The sequence below is a fragment of the Centropristis striata genome, chromosome 21, assembly GCF_030273125.1.
Source record: "Centropristis striata isolate RG_2023a ecotype Rhode Island chromosome 21, C.striata_1.0, whole genome shotgun sequence".
In the NCBI taxonomy this organism is placed as follows: domain Eukaryota; kingdom Metazoa; phylum Chordata; class Actinopteri; order Perciformes; family Serranidae; genus Centropristis; species Centropristis striata.
In genome coordinates, this window is record NC_081537.1 from 3,936,241 (window position 1) to 3,961,295 (window position 25,055).

Sequence of the window (25,055 nt, forward strand, 5' to 3'; positions counted from 1 at the left end):
TTAAAATACAATAAAGATCATACACAAATATAGTTATAAATAAAAAACAATAAAATACTAAAAACGGTAAAATAATAGAGTTAGAGATAAAAAAAAAAGAAAATAAAAGGGCAAAAAAGTAAAATAAATAAATAAACGAGATTCAGCACAACTCAGTGAACGCGTGGATATAAGATTTTTGAATGTGCGATGAAGTATGTGGGAGTTATTAGCCAAAACGCACTTTCCTTTATTATAGCGCCACCTAGTGGTGGAAATTCAAGATGACAATAGATTATAAAATTTTTCGCCAGGTGTGACTTATATTTAAAGTTTCATGAGTTTTGGGGTATGTTCAGGCAGGGTAATATGCGATCATTTGGGAATAATAATAATAAAAAAATAAATAAATAAACATTCGAAATACAATAGGGACCTCGCAGGTCGTTGCCTGCTCGGGCCCTAATAATTAAAAAAAAAAACAAGGATTCTTGCCTAGCTGGGACTGAACACCAAAGAGAATAAATTGTTTTTTTTAAATAATATTTTGTGCTCAACAGACTGTGCAGCTCTGACCTTCATCAGAATCAGACTGATTTCTGGAGGGAAATTCTTCAGTTAGAAGCTTCATGATCGTCAATAATTAAATCCTAGTATTTTTAATCGGGTGTAGTAAAATTTTAAAATTGTAATACAAGTGTAACTCATTTAAAAAAGTGGTATTTGGGTGAGATGCTGATTTAGTTGCAGTTCTACATCCGTCCAGTAAGGGGGCGCTGTCGGGAGAACTGCGAATCTGAACTTCCTGCAGTTCTACATCCGTCCACTAGGGGCGCTCACAGGTCTAGAACTGCAGGTCCAGCTCTGCAGCCTGCTGGTTTGCGGACACAAACTATTGCATCGATCTCTATGGTTTTCCTCAGGAGGAATGCTAGCATTAGCCTGTTAGCTCTCCAGGAATCAGCTGTAGGATCTGTTGACGTGTTTACGTTGTTTGGCTTTCGATTGTTTGTGTGTAAACAATGAATTTATTACCGTCTAACCCCCACGGGAACGGCCTCCTTTATGCTGGATTCAACCAGGATCACGGTAAGAACCAGCAGCTCTCATGTTTTTATTATTCTATTCAGTCAAATGGAAATGGCATGCTAAGCTAACGTTGCTAACCCAAAAATAGTAGCATAAAATAAGCATTTATTAACAACAATTTGACATGTTCCAACCCTTTAATACTCTACATGTACTATAAACATTGTGTTTAGGTGCTAGTCACTATAGAAAGAGCAACTTAAAGTATTAAATTAATGTTAGTTTTAATGTGAGCTAACTAGCTAACGTAGCTTTTATTTAATTAGCAGTAAACGCATAATATTATGACGTCATCTGACAAGGAAGGGCTCTAACATTAGATATGAACATGTGGCACAAGTATAGGTAATAATAATAAAAGTGTTTATACGTTTATAAATGTAGGTGAAGTTAATTTAAAGCTAAGCTACTGTGTGAAACAGCCCGTTTAGCTTTAGTTGTATACTTATTATTTGTTATTATTGGACTAATGTCATGTAACTTACTGCCCTGTATGTCTGTTATTAGCTTCACATGTTTTTTTTTATTTTTTTATTTTTTATTTTTTTTATTAATTTAGACAAAACACAACACAAATCACCAATGAACAAACAGAGGAAAACAAGAACGAAACAAAAAACACAACAACAACAAAATCACAAAACTAACCCAAATAAATAAATAAATAAATGAAACCACAATGATAAACTAGCTTCACATGTTTTAAATAAGTTAATTTATATTTCTGTCAATCCATCATACATAGTAAAACTCAGCACTTTGCTCTCCACCCACCCACACATTTACACAGGCCGCAAAGTTAGCGTCAGTATTCTTCATATTTGGTCTGATTTAACATTAATTTAATGATATTAATGGTGCCAACTTGATATCAGAGCTGAGGCTAGTGCAGTGTATAGGTTTTAATGGTAAAGTGACCTGATATGACCCATTAAAGCTCCGCTAGCTGCTCTGCTCCACTGTCATCATGTGTCAACATACGATGAGCCAGTTAATCATTTCCTCCATGCTGTGTCAGCTCTCTACCAACTCTACTACATTTTTATAACATTTTTTGCCAGTTGTCCACTTAAACTTGATTAAAAGCCATGGGAGGAAAGGTGTGTTTTTAGGGAGGATTTAAAAACCTCAAAAGATCCTCAAAAGATCCTGCAGATGGGGTGATCCAGGGCAGGTTATTAGAGCCACAAAGGCCAAAGAGTCTTGTTTTAGGTCCCCTTTTTGGTTTTGAGTCTAGTTTTAGGTCAGCTGCATTTTGTACCAGCTGCAGGCTGCAAAAGTGAGTGGTATCAAGGTTATAATAGTTAACGAAAGCTAACAAAGTAATGAAAACTAGAATTGAAAAAACATTTTCATTAACTGAAATAAAGAGTATATATTTAACTGAAACTGTATTGTGTGGTTACAAAACTAACTTAGTGAAAATGTCCTTCGTTTTCGTCTTTGTTAACTTTTTTCGTAAAAAAGTACCAACTTTTTTGGTTGATATTAAATCTATTTCAACTATTTAGTTTTATGATTTAATATAATACTATTTTGATAATCGAATAATCGGTTTGAGCAGTTTTTTAAAGACATTAAGTCCAAATTCTCTGATTTCAGCTACTTTAATGTGAATATTTCTGCTTTCTTTGTTCCTTTATGACAATAAACTGAATATCTCTTTGGTTTGTGGACAAAACAAGAGATTTGAGGACATCATCCTGTGGTTGAAATAATTGTTAGTTGCAGCCCTACACTCAACAAATACCCCATTACAAAAAAACTAAAACAAACACTGAAACTCATAAACAAAACTAAATTAAAACTAAGCATTTTCCCAAAAAATAAAAACAAATTAAAACAAGCAAACTCACTCTAAAAACTAATGAAAACTAACTGAATTTGAAAACAAAAGATCACAACGAAATTAAAACTAAAACTAATAAAACATCCCAAACTATTCTAACTATTTTAACCTTGCTGTGTATCTGTTAGGACTGTGTCGACTTGTTCTCATGTTGTGTGTTTTCGTGACTGTAAAGTTTGAGCTGATTCCATTTGAACGATGTGTTATAAGTGTCTGATATTACATCAAATGCTGACTAATGTATCTATGAATCTAGATGGTTTTTAGATTATGTATGTATGTTTTCTGTTTTTAGCTGTTTTTTTTCCCCTTTTTTATCCCTTTTTATAATTAGAATGTTATGCTTTTAACCTGTAGCACTTTGAGATTTCCTGTAATGTAAAATGCATTACAAATAAAATGTATTATTATTATTAATTAGGCGTGTGCCATATCGTATCGTTCGCGATAATATCGGTAGTTTTTTATTTATGGTTAAAAAAAATGCATATCATGATATTGGCAATGTTCCTACTTCTTGATGTAGTGGTTAAAGTTGTTTTAATCACAAAAAGCTACTTGGTCTCTGTCGCTAAACACATGCAGCTTTCAAAATAAGAGCACAGTGTGTTAACAGAATCCACCACAGAACTTACAAGAAGACTGTCAAAATAAGATGCCTTAAATAAAACATACAAGAACCTTTATTCTCCTTTACAAAATGTCATTAAAATATGCCCCTGAAACCCCTAAATGGTTATTTTTATTATTTGCTCATACTCAAGAGTCAAGAGTAATTTTTTTTGTATTTGGCAACTGTTGAGATTTGCACTTCACACTACATTTTAGATTTTTATTTATATATTCAGACTAAAAAAAACAACATATTTTCTATATCTTTTTAAGTATTTCGTAATATCGTGAAGAATATCGTTATCGCAAAAATAGCCTGAAATATTGTGATATTCTTTTAGGGCCATATCGCCCAGCCCTATTAATAATGTTTAACTGATGTTAACTGTATTTATTTGTGTGTCTGCAGGATGCTTTGCCTGTGGGATGGAGAACGGATTCCGCGTGTATAACACAGATCCTCTTAAGGAGAAGGAGAAACAAGGTAACAACATGTTCTATGGATATTATTATAATTATTATTATTATTATTATTATGCTGAAAGTTGGAAGAAAATCATTTTTCACAATGGTCATACATTTTATTAGGGCGTTCCCTGAGCTGCCCTGTTGCAACATATTAACAAAAAACATTATTAGTTATATTATAGTCATCATCACTGTTATTATTTTTATTGCTGATGTGCAGAATTGAGTGAATCAACAGAAGTTTAGTGGAGCTAACTCATTGGTAGCCAATAATCTGTTGGTTTTTTACCAATAGCAAAGCATGTTAGAAGGCAGAGCAGATACAAAATAGAAATATAAGCTACCTTAGTGTTGCCTAGTTTCTGTCAGTATGTGTGTATAGCAAGGTTATAATAGTTTGGGATTTTTCATTAGTTTTAGTTTTAATTTCGTTGTGATTTTTTTGTTTTCAAATTCCGTCAGTTTTAAGTGAGTTTTTAGAGTGAGTTTGCTAGTTTTTTTTTTCCAACAATATATTTATTGAGTTTTGTTTTACAAAATTGACACATAGGTCACAAGAACAATACAGCTCTTTTAGTGTCTTTCAGTGTGTTAGTTTGCTAGTTTTAATGAGGTTTTTTTTTTTTGGAAAATGCTTAGTTTTAGTTTAGTTTTTATTAGTTTTAATGTTAGTTTTAGTTGTTTTGTAATGGGGTATTTGTTGGGTGCCAGATTCAATAAGGTCACAATAAATGTTCCTTTATTTCCTTTGTCTGATCCATCTCAGCCCCAATAAGTTTATTAAGTCATAAAACCAGATAGATGAAATAGATTTCATATCAACCAAAAAGGTTTACGTATGAAAAAAGTTGACAAAGAGGAAAACGAAGGACATTTTCACTATAATTTTAGTTAGTTTTGTAACCACAAAATACAGTTTCAGTTAGTTATCTTTTTTCTTTTTTTAAAAACTCTTGTTTTTGTTTTTTATTTCAGTTAACAAAAATGTTTTTTCAATTCTAGTTTTCGTTATTTCTTGTTAAATAACCTTGGTGTGTAGCCCTGTATCAGGTTCAGGGATTAGCAAAAAAATGTAATAACTATTTTCAAACTAAACACACTATTTATGTCACAGATTAATGTTTTCTCCTGTATGAACCAATTTAATTTAAAGCACACGGTGTGGACACTAAAGGGTCCAACTTAGACTTTATGATATCAGCTAATGATTTTTCATTACAAATTATTCTGGGAAAAAGAAAGTTCTGAAAGAAAAAAAGCATCAGGCTCATTGTCTTCAAACCAGCCGATTCTGTCAAACACAAGGAGAAAGTATTGTGACAGACTCTCAACTCGTTTGCATGAAAGGGACAAAAGAGGAAGTTCTCCCAAACAGGCTGAACATGTGACTCATCACATGACCTGCTGCTGCTGCAGTTACTCTTCTAAGCTGACCAAGTATTCATTCACTGGAACAAGTGAATGCAGAAAAATGTGTCTAAAACCAGATAAAAACAGTAAATCTGAGGGAAATGATCTTGCTGCATGGACAGATGATTTACCTTGACAAGATTTCTTAAATTAAGATTATTAAATCTAGAAATAAGCATGTTGAACACTTAAAATAAGAAATTAACTCTTAACTCTATGGAGTCTTAAAGGGCTATTTTGTCCATTTCTGAATCCTTTTCATGTCTTTTGGTGTCTTTGTAAGTCATTTTGTGTCTTTTTTGGTCATTTGTATCTTTTTGTTTCTTTTTTGTGTCTTATTTGGTAATTTTGTGTCTGTTGTTGTGTGTTTTTTAGTTTTGTCATTTTGTGTATTTTTTGGTCATTTGTGTCTAATTTGGTCATTTTGTGTCTGTTGTTTTGTCTTTTTTAGTTATTTTGTGTCTTTTTTTGTCATTTTGTGTCTTTTTGTGTCTTTTTTGGTTGCTTTGTTTTAACGTCTGGAGGGTTAATATATAATTTTATGGTTGTTTTTCGACACGGACTTTATCAAATCTATCTTTTTTAGTTATTTTGTGTCTTTTTTTGGCATTTCGCGTCTTCTGTGGGTTTTTTTGGGTTATTCTGTCTTCTCATTTTGTGTCTTTTTTTTGGTCATTTTCTGTCTTTTTTTTTTTTGTCATTTTCTGTCATTTTGTGTCTTTTTTTGGTCTGCTTTGTTTTTACATCTGGGTGTGACGAAGAAGTCATGCTTTGGCGCTTTTGGAGACTCCAGAGGGTTAAAACAAGATAAATGATCTAACACTTCTAAATTTTTTTTTTTCTAAAGTTTTTTTTATCTTGGTAAGAAACAAATAATTGTCAGGTCACTCTGCTCGGGCCAGTTCATCACTGCTGGCAGCTTTAATTTAATGTCTTTTGTACATTTTTTGTCTTTTTGGGTCATTTTGTGACCAAAAGGAGATGTAAAAAGACACAAAATGACCAAAAAAAGTAACAGAAAAAGTAAAATGACCAAAAAAGAAAAAAAACAAACCCCAAAAAGGACACAAAAGGCGTAAAATCACCAAAAAAAAGACATAAAAAGACAAAAAAGACACAAAAAGGTTTTTTTTTTTATCTTGGTAAGAACCAAATAATCATCAGGTCACTCTGCTCGGGCCGGTTCATCGCTGCTGGCAGCTTTAATTTATCTTGTTTCAAGAGTTAATTTCTTATTTTAAGTGTTCAACATGCTTATTTCTAGATTTAATAATCTTAATTTAATAAATCTTGTCAAGGTAAATTATCTGTCCATGCAGCAAGATAATTTCCCTCAGATTTACTGTTTTTATCTGGTTTTTAGACACTGGTTTTAGGCAGTGTGAGGTCTTTCTTCTTTTTCCTGCTGATAAATGTGCCGTTCTTTACAGCTCTCAGCAGTTCTTCCTTCCTGCTGATATTATGTTTGCTGTACATGAAGGAAGGCCGTCCCACTGTGGATGATAAAGGGTTTCTTGTGGTCTGTAGTGGAGAGCTGAGCCATTAGAGATGAATGAGCAGTGTGCACATCAAGGTTATTATAGTTAAGGAAAACTAGAATTGAAAAAACATTTTCGTTAACTGAAATTAGAATAAAAACGAGAGTTTTTAAAAAAACAACAACTAACTGAAACCGTATTTTGTGGTTACAAAACTAACTAAAACGAACTAAAATTATAGTGAAAATGTCCTTCGTTTTCATCTTTGTCAACTTCTTTCATACGTAAACCTTTTTGGTTGATATGAAATCTATTTCATCTATCTGGTTTTATGACTTAATAAACTTATTGGGGCTGAGATGGATCAGACAAAGGAAATAAAGGAAACATTTATTGTGACTTTTTTGAATCTGGCACCCAACAAATACAATTATTACAAAAAAAACTAAAACTAATAAAAACTAAACTAAAACTAAAAAATCACAAATTTACTAGAAAAAAAGTGACAAATTTACAAGAAAAAAGTGACAAATAAACCAGAAAAAAGTGAAGAATTTATGGGGAAAAAAGTGAAAAATTTACGGGAAAAAGTTCTCAAATGTACGAGAAAAAGGTGGCAAATTCATGGGGAAAAAGTAACAAATTTACAAGAAAAAGTGACAAATTTATGGGGAAAAAGTGACATTTTTTAAAGAAAAAGTGACAAATTTACAAGAAAAAATTGGCAACAGCCATTAACAGCCAACATTTATTGTGACCTTATTGAATCTGATACCCAAAAAATACCCCATTACAAAAAAACTAAAAATAATCAAAACAAAGTAAAACTAACTAAACTTATAGTGAAAATGTCCTTCGTTTTCATCTTTGTCAACTTTTTTCATCCGTAAACCTTTTTGGTTGATATGAAATCTATTTCATCTATCTGGTTTTATGACTTAATAAACTTATTGGGGCTGAGATGGATCAGACAAAGGAAATAAAGGAAACATTTATTGTGACCTTATTGAATCTGGCACCCAACAAATACCCCATTACAAAAAAACTAAACTAAAACTAAAAAATCGCAAATTTACCAGAAAAAAAGTGACAAATTTACAAGAAAAAAGTGAAAAATTTACGGGAAAAAGTTCTCAAATGTACGAGAAAAAGGTGGCAAATTCATGGGGAAAAAGTAACAAATTTACAAGAAAAAGTGACAAATTTATGGGGAAAAAGTGAAATTTTTTAAAGAAAAAGTGACATATTTACAAGAAAAAATTGACAAATAAACCAGAAAAAAGTGAAGAATTTATGGGAAAAAAATCAAAATATTTATGGGAAAAAATTCTCAAATGTATGAGAAAAAGGGCAAAAAGTAACACATTCATGGGGAAAAAGTAACAAATTTATGGGGAAAACGTGAAAAATTTTAAAGAAAAAGTGACAAATTTACAAGAAAAATTTGACAAACAGGCAACATTTATTGTGACCTTATTGAATCTGGCAAAAAAAAAAAAAAAATGAACCCATTACAAAAAAACTAAAAATAATCTAAACTAAACTAAAAATAACTTAAATTATAGTGAGTCATCTATCTGGTTTTATGACTTAATTAACCTATTGGGGCTTCCAAAAAAATAAAAACTAATTAAAACAAGCAAACTCACTCTAACTCTAAACTCATTCAAACTAACTGAATTTGAAAACAAAAATTGACAACAAAATTAAAACTAAAACTAATGAAACATCCTAAACTATTCTAACCTTGGTTCACGTGCTATTTCAAGCAGAGTTTAGTTGTCTGTGATAATATCTGTCAGTTGTGTGTGTTGTTGATGTTTACTAGCAGTGATCTTGAGTTTCAGAGTTCCTGGAGGGCGGGGTCGGACACGTGGAGATGCTCTTCAGGTGTAACTATCTCGCTCTGGTGGGAGGAGGGAAGAAGCCAAAGTACCCAACAAACAAAGGTACCTTTACTTCCCTGAAGTCTGAAACACTGTTTATACTGGACTAATGCCAGGCTTTTGTTCTGATCGTGATCTTCAGAATGGAATTTAAGATTCTTTTCCTGGTTTATAAATCTCTTAATGGTCTTAGTCTCAGCATATTTATCTGGTTTACTTTTATCCTACGAACCCTCGAGGACCCTCAGGTCTTTAATAAAACCAAAAGTTAGAACAAGAACCCATATATATAATATAATATAACATAACATAATATATATATATATATATATATATACATGGACCACAGTGAGAAGAGGTATCTTTTTAATTGGGCTTTTATCTGAACCATTTTTAAAGATTTTTCTGCTCATGCATCTTAGTGTTACAACATATTTTCTTTTATTTAATTATTTATTTATTTGCTATTATTTATTAGTCTATTTTATATATGTATGTATGTATGTATGTATGTATGTATGTATGTGTATATATATATATATATACACGTATATATGTATATATGAATATATATTATCATGCTCTACTTTTTAATCCTTGATTATTTTCATCTTTTTTTATCTAGCTCTTTTACTTTTTATTGTGATTATAATTTACTTTTGTTGTTTATTTTATTTTATCTTACCTTACTTTATTTTTATTTATTTTATCTAATTAATTTCGGAGGGTGTTTGCTTGTTTCTATGTTTTATTATTATTATTTTATTTTATTTTATTTTATTTTATTTTTTATTTTTTTCCTTTTTTATGTGAAGCACTTTATGTTACATTTCTCTTGTACGAAAAGTGCTATACAACTAAAGTCTGATTGATTGATTGATTGATTGATTGATTGATTGATTGATTGATTGATAGTGACTGATTGTAGTTCCTTTTTCAGGGTATCTGCAGGTCGTGTAAAGTCCTTTTAAAGTTATTTTACACTAGTCAGGGATGTTTTTCTTCCCTGCTCTAGTCAGTGATGATATCATGTTTTTGTATGTGCTAAGTGGCTAGCAGGAGACTTCACACACACACACCTATGGGACTCTCAGACTGCACCAACACACCTTTAGCAAACACTCACACTGCTGCTAGCTACAGTAGCTACACACAACGGGCAGGTTGAGAGTTTGCATTTGTATTTATTTATTTATTTATTTGCACCATATCCAATCAATCCAATCCACTTTATTTATAGAGCACAATTTTATCAAACACAAGATTTCCACAGTGCTGCACAAACAATAAATGGATAACACAATACAAAGAGATGTAGTAAACAATAGAACAGTAAAATGCAATGATATAACATAAATTAAAAATGGGATAAAAATAAATAAAATAAAATGTAAAATGTACTGCCCGCACAAAATAAAATATGCATGTATACAAATAAAAACAAAACAGAAAATCATAAAATCAACATAAAATCAACGAGAAGAGATACCATAAGCAAAGACAATTACATAAAACAAAAGAAGCAAGAATAGTAAAAAATAGTTAAAAAAAACCCTAATATGGGCGTATACAAATCACTTCCTCAAGAAATAAGGGTCAATGATGTCATCTAACCCAGTGTCAGTTGGTGTAACCAGTAACTTTTCCCCCATAAAAATCTGATTTTATACAGAAAAAATAAATGTGAACTAAAATGAGAAAAAAGTACATTCCACGTTTACATTACAACATTATGGTATATAACACATTTTACATAATTTGTCAAAACTTTAGAAAAAAATGGTTGTTTTTACAATATGTTCTGCTCAATTTTAACAAAATGTGTAAATGTAGAAATACTCCAAAAAAATTATTTTCATTTGATGTCTTTTTTTAGAATGAAGTAGTTATATGTATAAGTCCACTTAAATACAATGTGGGTGGATGAAGTATTTAATATTTTGCATTTTTTTGAGGTTACACCATTTGACAGCTTGCCAACCTTTATTTGTCACTGACTCATATACAAAAAATCAAAAATGAATAAACAACAACAATGAGAGAAATCAACAACAAAATAGAATACAAAACAACATAGAAACTATTGGTTTTTTTGCTCTTTTTGCTCTACTTGAAATGTTTCATATCATATTGCAAATAAAATAAACTAGAACAAACCTGAAACTAAACCTAACTGGCCAGTTTGTTACCAGTTTGTAGTTCCCTAAAACTGGAGGAAAATGCTGTTTTCCACCCTTCTGAAATATGACTCGGGTGTTATCGTTAGTAAGGAGCTCAATGATGTAAATGGGTACAATGTGTTGAATTATTAATTATATGGCGTGGCCTCCATCTCGGAAATCAGCACTTCAGGTCGTCTGCGGTAAAATGTTTGTTTTTTCCTCGAGCCGGGTCGAGGTTAGTGGCTGTGCGTTCAATTTAATATTGACTTGGATGTATGAAGGAAAGGTGGAGCAAAGTTTGAAACATGTGGAGGTTTCTTTACATACATACTGTTTCAGTTTTGTGAGTACGCCATTTTTCAGTATGAAAGCTGCATTGTCTTTGATACATGAGGTAGGGCCGCACAGTTAATTGAATTTTAATCGTGATCACGATTATGGCCGCCACGATTAAATTAACCTGATCGTCGTCGATATTTCCATTTTAAAATGTGTCTCTCCTTCATATCTAATCAACACTTTCTACACCAGTAGTCCACCAACCACCAGGGGGCGGGGCTGTTTTTCTCCCCTGAAAAAAAGCCTGGTTACTGATTGGATAGAACGCTAAGCAGGATGTGACGTAGTACTCGACGCCACAACAACACGCAATATTTGTAAAAGCCGGCGAATCAGTGTTGCAAACTTAGTGACTTTGTTGCTATATTTAGCGACTTTTCAGACCCCCTTAGAGACTATTTTTTAAGAAAGCGACTGGAGACAAATCCAGCGACTTTTTCTTGTGTTATTGGAGACTTTTGGAGACTCGTTCTTACTAAGAATGAGTCGAAGCGGCACAGTCCTCCTGCAGCAGTCTTTCCCAGCTGCAGAGCCGGAGGGGATGTTAACCCCTTACCGTCCAGTCTGCAAATTGCTAACAGGCTAACAGTTAGCTCTGTAGCAGTACAGTGTGTATGTGCTTACAGGCTAACAGTTAGCTCTGTAGCAGTACAGTGTGTATGTGCTAACAGGCTAACAGTTAGCTCTGTAGCAGTACAGTGTGTATGTGCTAATAGGCTAACAGTTAACTCTGTAGCAGTACAGTGTGTATGTGCTAATAGGCTAACAGTTAGCTCTGTAGCAGTACAGTGTTTATGTGCTAACAGGCTAACAGTTAGCTCTGTAGCAGTACAGTGTTTATGTGCTAACAGGCTAACAGCTAGCTCTGTAGCAGTACAGTGTGTATGTGCTAACAGGCTAACAGTTAGCTCTGTAGCAGTACAGTGTGTATGTGCTAACAGGCTAACAGTTAGCTCTGTAGCAGTACAGTGTGTATGTGCTAACAGGCTAACAGTTAGCTCTGTAGCAGTACAGTGTGTATGTGCTAACAGGCTAACAGTTAGCTCTGTAGCAGTACAGTGTGTATGTGCTGCTGCTGCAGGAGGTGTTCACTTAGCGATCTCTGTTTGTTTACAACAAGCACCAGACACTAAAAACTGTTCCGATTGTTTGTTTAAAAGTAGTGCAAAAAAAATACAGATGTTTTCCCTAACATGATGAAAAATCGTGATTACAATATGATCAATATAATTGTGATTATAATTTTGGCCATAATCGTGCAGCTCTAACATGAGGCCCCCGGTCATGTTCATCTAATTAATAATTCTAGGAATTATTGTCATTTACTGCCAGGAAGTATTTGAAAAAATGTTACATAATAATAATAATTGTGGGTCATTTAATCTCTACTGGTTTTCTATCATACTTTAAAACTTTAGCCAGTGTGGAGCTGATAAATAAAATATGTATTAAGTATTAATAAGTATGTTTTTTTCATGTGTTTATTTGTTTTCTAGTGATGATCTGGGACGACCTGAAGAAGAAGACAGTTATTGAGATCGAGTTCTCAACAGAAGTCAAAGCAGTGAAGCTTCGGCGTGACAGGTAAACAGGCCCAGTCGACTTAAAGCTGTCTGTGTTGGTGAAATGTATTAAATTATTTGTGCCATTTGTTAATAAGTGTTGTGTAATACTCCAGTGAGTGAATGGGAGGTTCCTCTCAGACACACGTCACTCTTTCTACAATGTTTCTCAACTGTTCTGTGGTTATGACTCAGTCACAGTGAAGCCATTCTAGCATTTTTCAAATATCTCTTGAATTGATTGTCCCAGTCGTCGTCAGTGGAGCCTCGGGCTTTCTCCCTGGACGTGTCACATTAGTATTAAGCCTGTGAATGCTAGTTGAAAATGCTTGAATTCTAATGTTGTATTTTCAAGGTTTGAAAAGTGCTTTGATTCTGGATAAAGTGCTTGTTATTGCTTGAAATTCTTACTGTATTTCTCTTGCAGTCTGACTATATCCATCTATATATATATAGACTATAGATCAGGGGTCTCAAACTCACGGCCCATGGGCCAATTGCGGCCCTCGTGACGATATTTTGTGGCCCCCACCTTGATATGAAAGTTTAATGTGAGTTTTATATGAAGGGCTCTTTACCGTGTTGTGTGTGGAAGGTCCCTTTAATTACTTTTTTTTTGGTAATTTTGTTTCTTTTTTAAGTAATTTAGTTTTTTTCTGTCATTTTGTATCTTTTTTGTAATTTTGTGTCTTTTTTTTGTAATTTTGTGTCTTTTTTGGTCATTTTCTGGTCATTTTCTGTCTTTATTTTTAGTAATTTTGTGTCTTTTTTTGGTCATTTTGTGTATTTTTTGGTCATTTTCTGTCTTTATTTTTAGTAATTTTGTGTCTTTTTTTGGTCATTTTGATGCTTTTTTGGTCATTTTCTGTCTTTTTTTTTATTATTAATTTTGATGCTTTTTTTGGTCATTTTCTGTCTTTTTTTGTAATTTTCTGTCTTTTTTTTTAGTAATTTTGTGTTTTTTCAGTCATTTTTGTGTCTTTTTTTTAAGTAATTTTGTGTGGGGGGGGGGGGTTTTAGTAATTTTGTGGTTTTTTTGTCTTTTTTGGTCATTTTGTGTCCTTTTTTTTGTAATTTTGTGTCTTTTTTTGGTCATTTTGTGTAATTTTTTTTGTAATTTTGTGTCTTTTTTGGTCATTTTGTGTCCTTTTTTGGTCATTTTGTGTCTTTTTTTTTTGTCATTTTGTGTCTTTTTTTGGTTATATTGTTACTGCCTCCAGCGGTCCCCAGGTAATTTGAGTTTGAGACCCCTGCTATAGATAATCACATGTTCAATGTAAAAAATAATGAGTAGCCTATCTGAAATGAAGACTGTTCCTCCTAAAAGTGTAACACCATCTCTGTTGGTATGGTTCAGTGAAATCTCCCGCTTTTAGTATGTAAGTACTCATCTAAAACATGCAATTTACAACAGGTATAAGATACTGGAAAAGCTTTAAAATTCACCTTGAAAGTCCTTGAAAAATGCTTGAATTTGACCACTGCTATAGTGTACGAACCCTGTATGTGACTGTAGTCCTTTAGCCTGTTTTGGTTCTCTTTTGTTCTCAGGATTGTGGTGGTTCTGGACTCAATGATCAAAGTCTTCACCTTTACCCACAATCCCCATCAACTGCATGTGTTTGAGACCTGTTATAACCCCAAAGGTCAGTCCTCTGTTTTAACACTGAACCTCTTTAACCACACACTGCAAACAAAAGGTGTGTCTAAAAACCAGATAAAAACAGTAAATCTGAGGGAAATGATCTTGCTGCATGGACAGATAAATTCACTTGACAAGATTTCTTAAATTGAGATTATTAAATCTAGAAATAAGCATGTTGAACACTTAAAATAAGAAATTAACTCTTAAAACAAGATAAATTAAAGCTGCCAGCAGTGATGAACTGGCCCGAGCAGAGTGACCTGATGATTATTTGTTTCTTACCAAGATAAAAAAAACTTTAGATTTAGAAGTGTTAGATAATTTATCTGGGTTTTAGACACACCTTTTTGCAGCTTACAGACTCCTTAGCAGGTTCAACAGACGTGTTCTGCATGGTATGGCATCTTGAAAAACCCACAGACATTAAAAAAAAAAGTTTTTAGTCCAATTTAGTCCCAAAACTTCCAAAGTTTTCCCTTTTTAATGAGTCAACAAAGTACTGGGGCTGGGCGATATGGACCAAAAGCCACATCCCGATATATATAGGCTGAATATCGATATATACGCATATAATAGCTCATAAGAGTTTAATTTAAGAGCTGATATCTAGACATTTAACATGGTTTTATTGATAATAACCAAAATAATTAACAAGAAAACCATGTTAAATGTCTAGAAATCAGCTCTTCAATTAAACTCTTATGAGCTATTTTTGTTGTTATCATTATATAGTGAGTGCAGCATTTATATATAATTTTTTTTAAACTATATCGATATATGGTCTAATTCCATATCACATTTAAAAATATGTCAATATATCTTTTATATGGCCCAGCCCTACAAAGAACAATAAAATCCGATTTGTTCATATGTGTATTCTAACCATCTTTTGTTCCCGTCAGGTCTGTGCGTGCTGTGTCCCAACAGCAACAACTCCCTGCTGGCGTTCCCAGGGACTCATTCAGGCCACGTGCAGATCGTGGACCTGGCTAACACAGAGAAGCCTCCAGTTGATATACCGGCCCACGAGGGGGCGCTGTGCTGCATCGCTCTAAACCTGCAGGGCACAAGGATAGCTACCGCCTCAGAGAAAGTAAGCTGCGCTGTAGTGGATTCAGTGTTTTAATGGTTTGTTTGGTAACACTTTATATTCAACATTAATTAGTTGCTTATTAGCATGCAAATAAGTCACATATTGGCTCTAAACCCTTTGATGCACAACATATTGACCCCTCTATCTTTTGATATCAACTTATTTTATGATTAACTATTCCAAGTATTCTTTAAATATCTTTGTTTTTGATAACAACAGATCATTATTTCCATTTTGCCTCTAATACTTTATGAAGAAATACAGTTTTTGTATAATTACATAGCTAACTACTTGGCTAAGTAGCTTGCTAAGCTAATTACTTAGCCAAGAAGTTAGCTAAGTAGTTACCTTAGCAAGCTACTTAGTTAAATACTTAGCCAAGAAGGTAGCTAAGTAGTTACCTTAGCAAGCTACTTAGCTAAATACTTAGCCAAGAAGGTAGCTAAATAGTTAGCTGAGCAAGCTACTTAGTTAAATATTTAGCCAAGAAGTTAGCTAAGTAGTTAGCTAAGCAAGCTACTTAGCTAAATACTTAGCCAAGAAGTTAGCTAAGTAGTTAGCTTAGCAAGCTACTTAGCTAAATACTTAGCCAAGAAGGTAGCTAAGTAGTTAGCTTAGCAAGCTACTTAGCTTAATACTTAGCCAAGAAGTTAGCTAAGTAGTTAGCTTAGCAAGCTACTAAGCTAAAAAAATGGATATGGATCATTTTTGACCCATGTTGTGCATTAGAAGAGTAGTGATACAAAACATTATTTTATTAAAAAATGAATAAAGGAAAACATAAAGTTAGGATATATGATGACCAAAAACAAACTAATTGAGGAAAACCTGGGCCAATATGTTACTTATTTGCATGCTAATAAGCAACTAATTAATGTTGAACATGTGTTCCTTAATATAAAGTGTTGCCGTTTGTTTCTATTTCTGCTGACATGTGACTAATCCGTGTTGTGTTTCTATAGGGGACTCTTATTAGAATCTTTGACACGTCTGCAGGTCAGCTCATACAGGAGCTGAGACGAGGCTCTCAGACAGCCAACATTTATTGGTAAGCATTATTCAATACTACTGTTCATATCTAACAGTTCTGCCCTTTTGTTTATGACATCAGGTAAAAATGGAGAATGACACACTGCAAAAAACGGTGTCTAAAAACCAGATAAAAACAGTAAATCTGAGGGAAATGATCTTGCTGCATGGACAGATAATTTACCTTGACAAGAAGTCATGAATTAAGATTATTAAATCTAGAAATAAGCATGTTGAACACATACAAAAATGAAATTCATTCTTAAAACAAGATAAATTATCTAACACTTCTTAATATAAGTTTTTTTTTAAATCTTGGTAAGAACCAAATAATTTGCAGTGCAAAGAAATAAGTGATGTTTTATGAAGAAAAGTGCAGATAACACATGAACTGTTTCAGAAAAATTAATTCTCAACATTGTATCGCAATACTCACCATATCGCAAAATGCTTAAAATCGCAATAATATCATATAGTGACTCAAGATAAAAATGGTATCGTGGAGCCTCTGGTGGTTCACACCTCTATTTTTCATACTTGACATTCAGTGTTTTGACAAGTTGAAGCTGCAGTGTGGGTTGCTACATCAGTCATGGAACAATAGGCTCCAGTCATGTTAGACCACTTCCTGCAGAGTCACTGTGACAGAGATGGTGAAGCAATTTAACTACAGCAATTCTTTATATGGTGACCTCATTAAAAGTTATTGCAGCACTGGGTGTTTTATTCAGTCTTGTTAAAGCATTTAAACTAAATGTCCACTACTACTACTACTACTACTACTACTACTACTACTACTACTACAAGTCACCACCCTCATATCACTTAACTCAGCCATTCAGTTTAATCTCCATTCATTGGAATCAAACCCAACTAGTGCAGTGCCCGTAGGAAGTATGTATTCGTACCTTACATGCCACACTACAACGTCTGCAACTCCATAAAACACTTACTTTTCATAAGGTACCACACCATCCAGCACATACACATTGAACATTGATATTCGCTGGAAACTATTAGAATATTATTGGAAAATTGAACCTTGTAGCCACTTTAAAACTCCTAAAGATAGGTAGGCTAAATAGACTTCCAGATGAGATGAGTCAGGGTGGAAATCCAGAGTGAATTGTGTTACTGACCAGGTGTAGGCCTATCACACAATGGGGCGGAGCTCCCCTAAATGGGGCGGAGCTCCCCTAAAAGGCGTCCGATCGGAAACAGTGCAATGCCGCAACACGTCCTACATAAATAATGATATTTTGAAAAATTAATTTAAAAATCTTCAAAATCAATGATGCACACCTTCGTGCCATGAGCAAGACACATACGAAATCTGAGGTCAGTCTGACTAACGGTCAGAGAGATATGAACCACACACACACACACACACACACACACACACACACACACACTAGGGCGGAAAGACGCCTTTAAAAGCGAGTCCTGCTTAATAGACCAAAACCCGTGTGTAAGGATTAATAATGTTCTTTCATCCTCAGAATAAAATCTATGGGTGTCCCACAGGGATCAGTTGTTGGTCCTCTACTCTTTAAATCAATGACCTTCCCCATATATTACCAGTTAATTTCCAAATGTACTGCACTGGGAAATTCACTACATTTAAGTCTGTTTTGTTGTTGTTGTTGTTGTTGTTGTATACCAAGTTGACCCACTCAGAATGATAATAGTTAGAATTCCAGCCCTCATATAGTTATTCTGTAGTTTCTATACAAAGCGTGTTCTTTTCTAATAAAGGAGCGTCCCCATGGTTTATCTTGTCTCTCTGTTTTGATCCAAAGTGTTTGTGACTGAGCTCATGAGAGCTTGTCGTTCTCTTGTCCTCATTATTTCCACCTGCTCTGTCTGTCTCAGCATCAACTTCAACCAGGACGCGTCTCTCATCTGCGTTTCCAGTGACCATGGCACCGTGCACATCTTCGCTGCAGAGGACCCCAAGAGGAATAAACAGTCAAGGTTAGTCTTTAACTGTTTTCCATACAAACACTCTGCAAAAAAGGTGTTTTGTCTAAAAAACAGATAAAAACAGTAAATCTGAGGGAAATGATCTTGCTGCATGGACAGATAATTTACCTTGACAAGATTTCTTAAATTAAGATTATTAAATCTAGAAATAAGCATGTTGAACACTTTAAAATAGGAATTTACTCTTAAAATAAGATTAATTATCTAACACTTCCAAATCTAAAGTTTTTTTATCTTGGTAAGAAACAAATACTCTGCTCGGGCCAGTTCATCGCTGCTTGCAGCTTTAATTTATCTGGTTTTAACAGTTAATTTCATCATTGTGTCTTTTTAATGTTTGGTAATTTTGTGTATTTTTTGATCATTTTGTGTCTTTTTTTGTCAATTTGTGTCTCTTTTTGGTCAATTTGTGTCTTTTTAGTGATCATTTTTACATATATTTTTGGTAATTTTGTGTATTTTTTGTTTAATTTCACGCTTTTTTTGTTCATTTTGTGTCTTTTTAATGGTCATTATATGTCTTTTTTGTTCATTTTGTGTCTCTTTTGTAAATCTGTGTCTTTTTAGTGGTAATTTTCACATATATTTTTGGTAATTTTGTGTCTTTTTTTTGGTCAATTTGTGTATTGTGTGTAAAATAAGAAATTAACTCTTGAAACAAGATTAAGAGATTAAGATTAATTTCTTATTTTAAGTGTTCAACATGCTTATTTCTAGATTTAATAATCTTAATTCAAGAAATCTTGTCAAGGTAAATTATCTGTCCATGCAGCAAGATCATTTCCCTCAGATTTACTGTTTTTATCTGGTTTTTAGACTCTACACCTTTTTTCAGTGCAAGTCCAGCACTTCAGTCTGATTTAAGATAAATATCAAATGTTGCCATTAAACAGTGAATTTGACTTGATTGCATTTCCTTCTTTCTGCAGTTTGGCATCAGCGAGCTTTCTTCCCAAATACTTCAGCTCCAAGTGGAGCTTCTCCAAGTTCCAGGTTCCCTCAGGTTCTCCCTGTGTGTGCGCCTTCGGAACGGAGCCCAATGCCGTCATAGGTGAGTTCAGCTCAGAGTCACAGCGTTACAGGCTACCAGACATAGACTGGATATAAATAATGGACGTAGTCACCGTGACGTCACCGGTTGGTTTGTGGCCCGTTGGAAGCATCAAGTTCATCGTTACACTCGTCTCCATCTTGTTTCTGAGACAGGGAGCAGACCATATCTGGACTGTGGAGGAGGAGAGGGATGAGTCGCTGCTAATTCATGTTAGCATTAACTGGGATGTTAGCTTTAGCTAGCAAATAACAAAAACAAAATGTTCGTTACTTACCTCAGAAAACTGAGCAGCTCAACGTATCTGCTAAACAATACACTTGGACATTTTTGGAGATGAATGTGTAAATTGAAGTAATATTCATATGTTCTGTATTTTTCATCTCTGTGGGATAAAAATTGTAAAAACCAACAAAACATATTTACAAAAAAAAAAAAAAGAAAACTGAGCAGCGACTCCTTGGAGTGTCTGTTAGTCCAACCAAACACTGAACAAAACATTTAATGAACAAAACGTTCAAATAAACTGTCATTAAGTGAAAATACAGTGAAAGGGTCAAAGTTATGAGACCAAACCGCTAAACGTCCTTTTTTATATCTATATAACGTTATATATAACTTTATTGACACGTTGCCGTGGATACGCATTGTTCTGCTTCTCTCCTGATGACGGCTCGCCTTGTTAGTGACCTGTCAATCAAAGGTAGCCCCGCCCCAAATCATACAATTCTTAATCTTCTATTTCCTTCTAAATGGGGCCATTATTTACACTATTAACATCAGATTGTCTTGAAGAAGATTTTTTACTAGTGATTGAGACCATAGTGTTGTCCTGAAAAACATTTCTGAGCTAATGAATCAAGTGGGAAGTTTTCTCATTTTGCATTGAAATGAATGGACAGAAATGTTTTTGTGCATACGCAGCGTTGATACATGAAATGTGGAGCCCACATTAAAGGATTCTCTTACCAGGCTTGTATCGGTTTGCCCTCTTATGGACATAATGCACAGAAATGTGATATTCCAATACCTGAACTAAAGTGTTATTTGAATCAAAAACATGTCTAAACCAATGTGACTGTCTTCTGTGCTCAACTACATTATAATAAAACAACAGTGTGTCTGGCCTGAGGTTGCTCACTCAGTGCGTTTACATGCACAGTTTAATCGAGCCATGCTTAAAAATCGATTTTGGCGTCGAATCGGATTTCTGTCCTCGTCCCAGTTTACATGCAACTGAGAAAATCCACCCTTTCTGGTTGACCTCAGTTCGACACTTTGTGCCGTTGCTACTCACCGCCGACCGGCTAACGTGACCGGCTAATGTGTGACCAGCTAACATGACCGGCTAACACGACCGGCTAACGTGTGACCGGCTAACACGACCGGCTAATGTGTGACTGGCTAACACGACCAGCTAACGTGTGACCGGCTAACGTGTGACCGGCTAACGTGTGACCGGCTAACGTGACCGGCTAACGTGCGACCAGCTAACGTGACCAGCTAATGTGTGACCGGCTAACGTGACCGGCTAATGTGTGACCGGCTAACGTGCGACCAGCTAATTTGACCGGCTAACGCGACCTGCTAATGCGGCCGGCTAATGTGACCGGCTTTCTTGGATGTTTTTGTTCCGGGCTCATACGCCAGCGCTGGGGATGTATCATGCGTACATGCTGTCATGTCATACAAGAAAATCCTACTCCAATCACATTATCTGGGTGTCCTAATCGGAGTTGGAGAACTGCGACATCAGTCTGACTAACACATTTACATGCACTTCAGTTGTCCAGTTATAGTCAGATTAAGGCAATAATTTGTTTTGTGTCACTGTGTGTGTGTGTGTGTGTGTGTGTGTGTGTGTGTGTGTGTGTGTCCTGAGGTTGCTCACTGACTGTTTCTCCACTCTGCAGCCATCTGTGCTGACGGCAGCTACTACAAGTTCCTGTTCAACCAGAAAGGGGAGTGCGCCCGAGACGTCTACGCCCAGTTCCTGGAGATGACCGACGACAAAATATGACCTTCCACCCTCCCGGAGACTCGCTTATTGACACAGCTTGTTTTTGTTTTGTTCGTTCATTTCGGAGGAGGAGAGGTCCCACGCTGCACTTCTCCTGATCTTGACAGACTCTGTAAAAAGAGCTTTAGAGGAGGAAGAAGGGAGGAAAAAAAAGAGAGAGAAGCACAGACTTTGGAGGAAAAAGAAAACCCTCACAGCAGAGAGAGACGAGTGCAGACTCGTGTCTCTGGTGGACTCTTGAGGATCGTCTCTGGACAGACGGACACCAAACACTAGAGAAAAGAGGGAAAAAAGTCATTTTTTTGAACGGACAACATGCCGCTTTTTACGACGTCTTCCGAGGAATTTCCAAAGGACGGTTATTTTTAATCACATAGATGATTCAGATTGAAGATGAAGAGATTTTTGTCAGCTAACACCACCTAACCTAACTATAGGGAGTGCCTCGAGACTGGAGAGAATCTGTATGTGTGCACATATTATTGTTGTCATATATACATGTGTGTTTGTGTATATACCAATGTACCATATAAGGTGTTTGCAAAAGCAGAATCCGAATGAGGTAACACTGAAGCGGCACCACAGTATTACTAGATTTTCTTATATTCACTGTATAAACACCGCGCCAGACTGAACTCCAAACTACATAGAACTGTACAGGATAGTAGCAGGAAATTACTAACATGTCTTTTTATTTCTCTAGTCCCTTTTTTTTCATACATTGTGCAATATGTTTTCCATAATTGCTTTTTGTTTAAGAGCTCGTGACAGTTGACTGTTTCAACCCGACCAAGAAAAGCTTAAAGAAATAATTTATCATTTGTAGGGAAATACTGTTAATTTCTCTCTTGCAGAGAGTTAGATGAGAAGATTGGCGTCAGTGTGCTGCATATGAAACTACGATTAGCACTTAGCTTAGCTTAGCATAGCATAAAAACAGGAAGTAGCTAATCTGGATCTGCATGAAGGAAACAAAATCTGCTGACCAGTACCAATAAAAAGCTCTCTGATTAACACATTATAACACATTATCCTTAAAAAAAAAATACTGTAGAACCAAAACTTCTTGTTTCCGTTTGTGTGCCCGATTACAATTTTGGCTGGGAGTAATAACGTCCTTAAGTTTTCTTCTTTTTACACCTTTTTTGTACGGATTAACCCAGGGGTCGGCAACCTTCCGCTCCGGGTCGGCAACCTGCGGCTCTGGAGCCACATGTGGCTGTGACATAATAATTAGACTTTACATTTCTTTACATTTTTATTTTTATTCATCATTGGCTTTGGCCCTTTGGAATTTGTAGTCTTCAATTGTAAAAATGTGCAGCTAATATCTGGCATTAAAAATGTGCATCATAGCTTACCAAATTTACAAAAGTCTCCGTCCCTGGGCGCCTTTACCTCTAAAATTTGTCAACTTCAGTTCTAGTTTTGAGTTTTTCTAGCTCGGCAAACTTTCGATTCCAAACCTCCTGATATATTTTTTTCGGTGTCCAGCCTTTTATTTGCACTTCGCTGCATTCTTACAAAATCATATTAATAAATTCTCATTATGGCTTCTAGTAATGTTGATAGGCTAACTTAGACTAAGCTAAGGCTTTTTTATCTTCATTGTGAGGCTCAAAATAAGGTTCCCGGCTCCATTCCGACATTTTTTCTCTTTTTTTGGCCAACAATGACTCTTTTGTTAGTAAAGGTTGCCGACCCCTGGATTAACCAAAGGAGATCAATGTTCAGGCTTCCTTTTCTCCCATGTTTTCAGTATTTTTTACTGTGCTAAGCTAAGACGCGATGAGCTAACCAACTGCTAGTTTTAGCTTCTAATAAACCAGACAGACATGTGGCACAGAGCTTCTCATCTAACTCACGGTGAGAAAACCAACAAGTAGTGTTGGGACAACGAAGCTTCATGAAGCATTTTCTTTATTTACGGAGCCCAAGAGATGGCGCTCTTTGTTCACCAAAGGGCTAAAAACACACTGTTACCATTGCTGATGGCTAGTGTTGGGACAATGAAGCTTCATGAAGCATTTCCTTTATTTTTTGACCCCACTAGATGGAGGTCTTGGCTTAAAAATAAGCCTTCATCAATGGTATTTGAGTGCGTTTTCAGCCATTTTTTTGACCAAAGAGCGCCATCTCTTGGGCTCCATAAATACAGCAAATGCTTCAGGAAGCTTCGTTGTCCCAACACTACCAATAAGCGCTTTTTTTCCCAAAAAGTTGAACAATTTCTTTAAGAGTTTGTGTTTGTTGTTCCTGAATGAAAGGCACGTGCACGGTTCCCATCTGAAATCCATCTAAAATTCGATTGGATGACATTCAAAAGCCCTTATTGGTGGTAAAATCTAAAAATCTGAATATTTTTTAACTTTGGTGTTGCACATTAATAAATCAGAAGTCTGATTGGTTGGTTGATTGTTCCAAACCCCTTCGGTTGGCCAGTTCACAGCTCTACGGTTCCTTTCTGTTTAAATCCCGACAGGTTTGTGTCTTTAAATCGCTTCACCGAACCCCTAACAGCATTGATCATTTCAGCTAATGCTAATCAGGGAATGTGTGCTTTTTTAAAAAAAGCCCAAGGCCATAAATATAAAATAAATGTTCAGTGTGGCTCCAGCACGAAGGAACTGTTAATATGGAATGACATATTACTTCCTTTTTTCTTTAATTTTGTCATGTTGATTGACAGCATTTTTGTTTTCATCTTGATTTAAGCGCTAAAACACATTTAATCTGTGTTTCTTTCTGCATCAGATTGTACAGTTGCAGGTTTCACTTAAACAGCTCTTGCTGCACAAACTGAAAAGCCAACTTTGTCTGACACACTCAGAATGATTGTAAAACCTGCATTTAAATTTGTGAATAAAATTTAACATCTGCTTTTACAGTTAAACTTTCTGTGCACGTCTCATTATTCTCATTGTGGTAAATATTTGGTTTAATTCAATGCTATACTGCTACGAATCAGTTAAGAAATGGAAAATGTAATTAAAATGCATCAAATTCAGGAGTTTGTATTTACAAAAATAATGATTTATCAGTTTGAACAGTTTTAAATTGAATATATGTCATACTTTCTGTTTTATTTACATTTGAAACATCCCAACCTACTGGGGATTTGTTAGTGTTGGGACAACGAAGCCTCCTGAAGCATTTGCTTTATTTATTTATGGAGCCCAAGAGATGGCGCTCTTTGTTCAACAAAGGGCTGAAAACACACTCAATCACCATTGATGAAGACTTTTTTTTTTTAAAGCCAAAGTGTCATTTTGTCTTTTTTGGTAATTTTGTTTCTTTTTTAAGTAATTTAGTGTTTTTTCAGTCATTTTGGTTCTTTTTTTTTTGGTAATTTTGTGTCTTTTTTTAGTAAATTTGTCTTTTTTGGCCATTTTGTCTTTTT

The 25,055-nt window shown here is 34.8% G+C and overlaps 1 protein-coding gene across 2 annotated transcripts; it reads left to right on the forward strand.

Moving 5' to 3' along the window:
* The first annotated feature begins 811 nt into the window (after positions 1–811).
* Positions 812–22,718, forward strand: wdr45b (WD repeat domain 45B). 2 transcript variants are annotated; one of them, XM_059325143.1, is made up of 10 exons: positions 812–1,068; positions 3,939–4,013; positions 8,727–8,834; positions 12,769–12,856; positions 14,386–14,480; positions 15,382–15,572; positions 16,535–16,620; positions 18,474–18,575; positions 19,514–19,635; positions 21,549–22,718. In XM_059325143.1, the coding sequence occupies exons 1-10, from the start codon at positions 1,002–1,004 to the stop codon at positions 21,653–21,655; spliced, it is 1,041 nt and encodes a 346-aa protein (XP_059181126.1). In that variant the 5' UTR covers positions 812–1,001; the 3' UTR covers positions 21,656–22,718. The 2 variants fall into 2 exon arrangements, with proteins under 2 accessions (XP_059181126.1, XP_059181127.1); XM_059325144.1 differs by having other exon boundaries at positions 816–1,068; positions 8,733–8,834.
* The last annotated feature ends 2,337 nt before the right edge of the window (positions 22,719–25,055 follow it).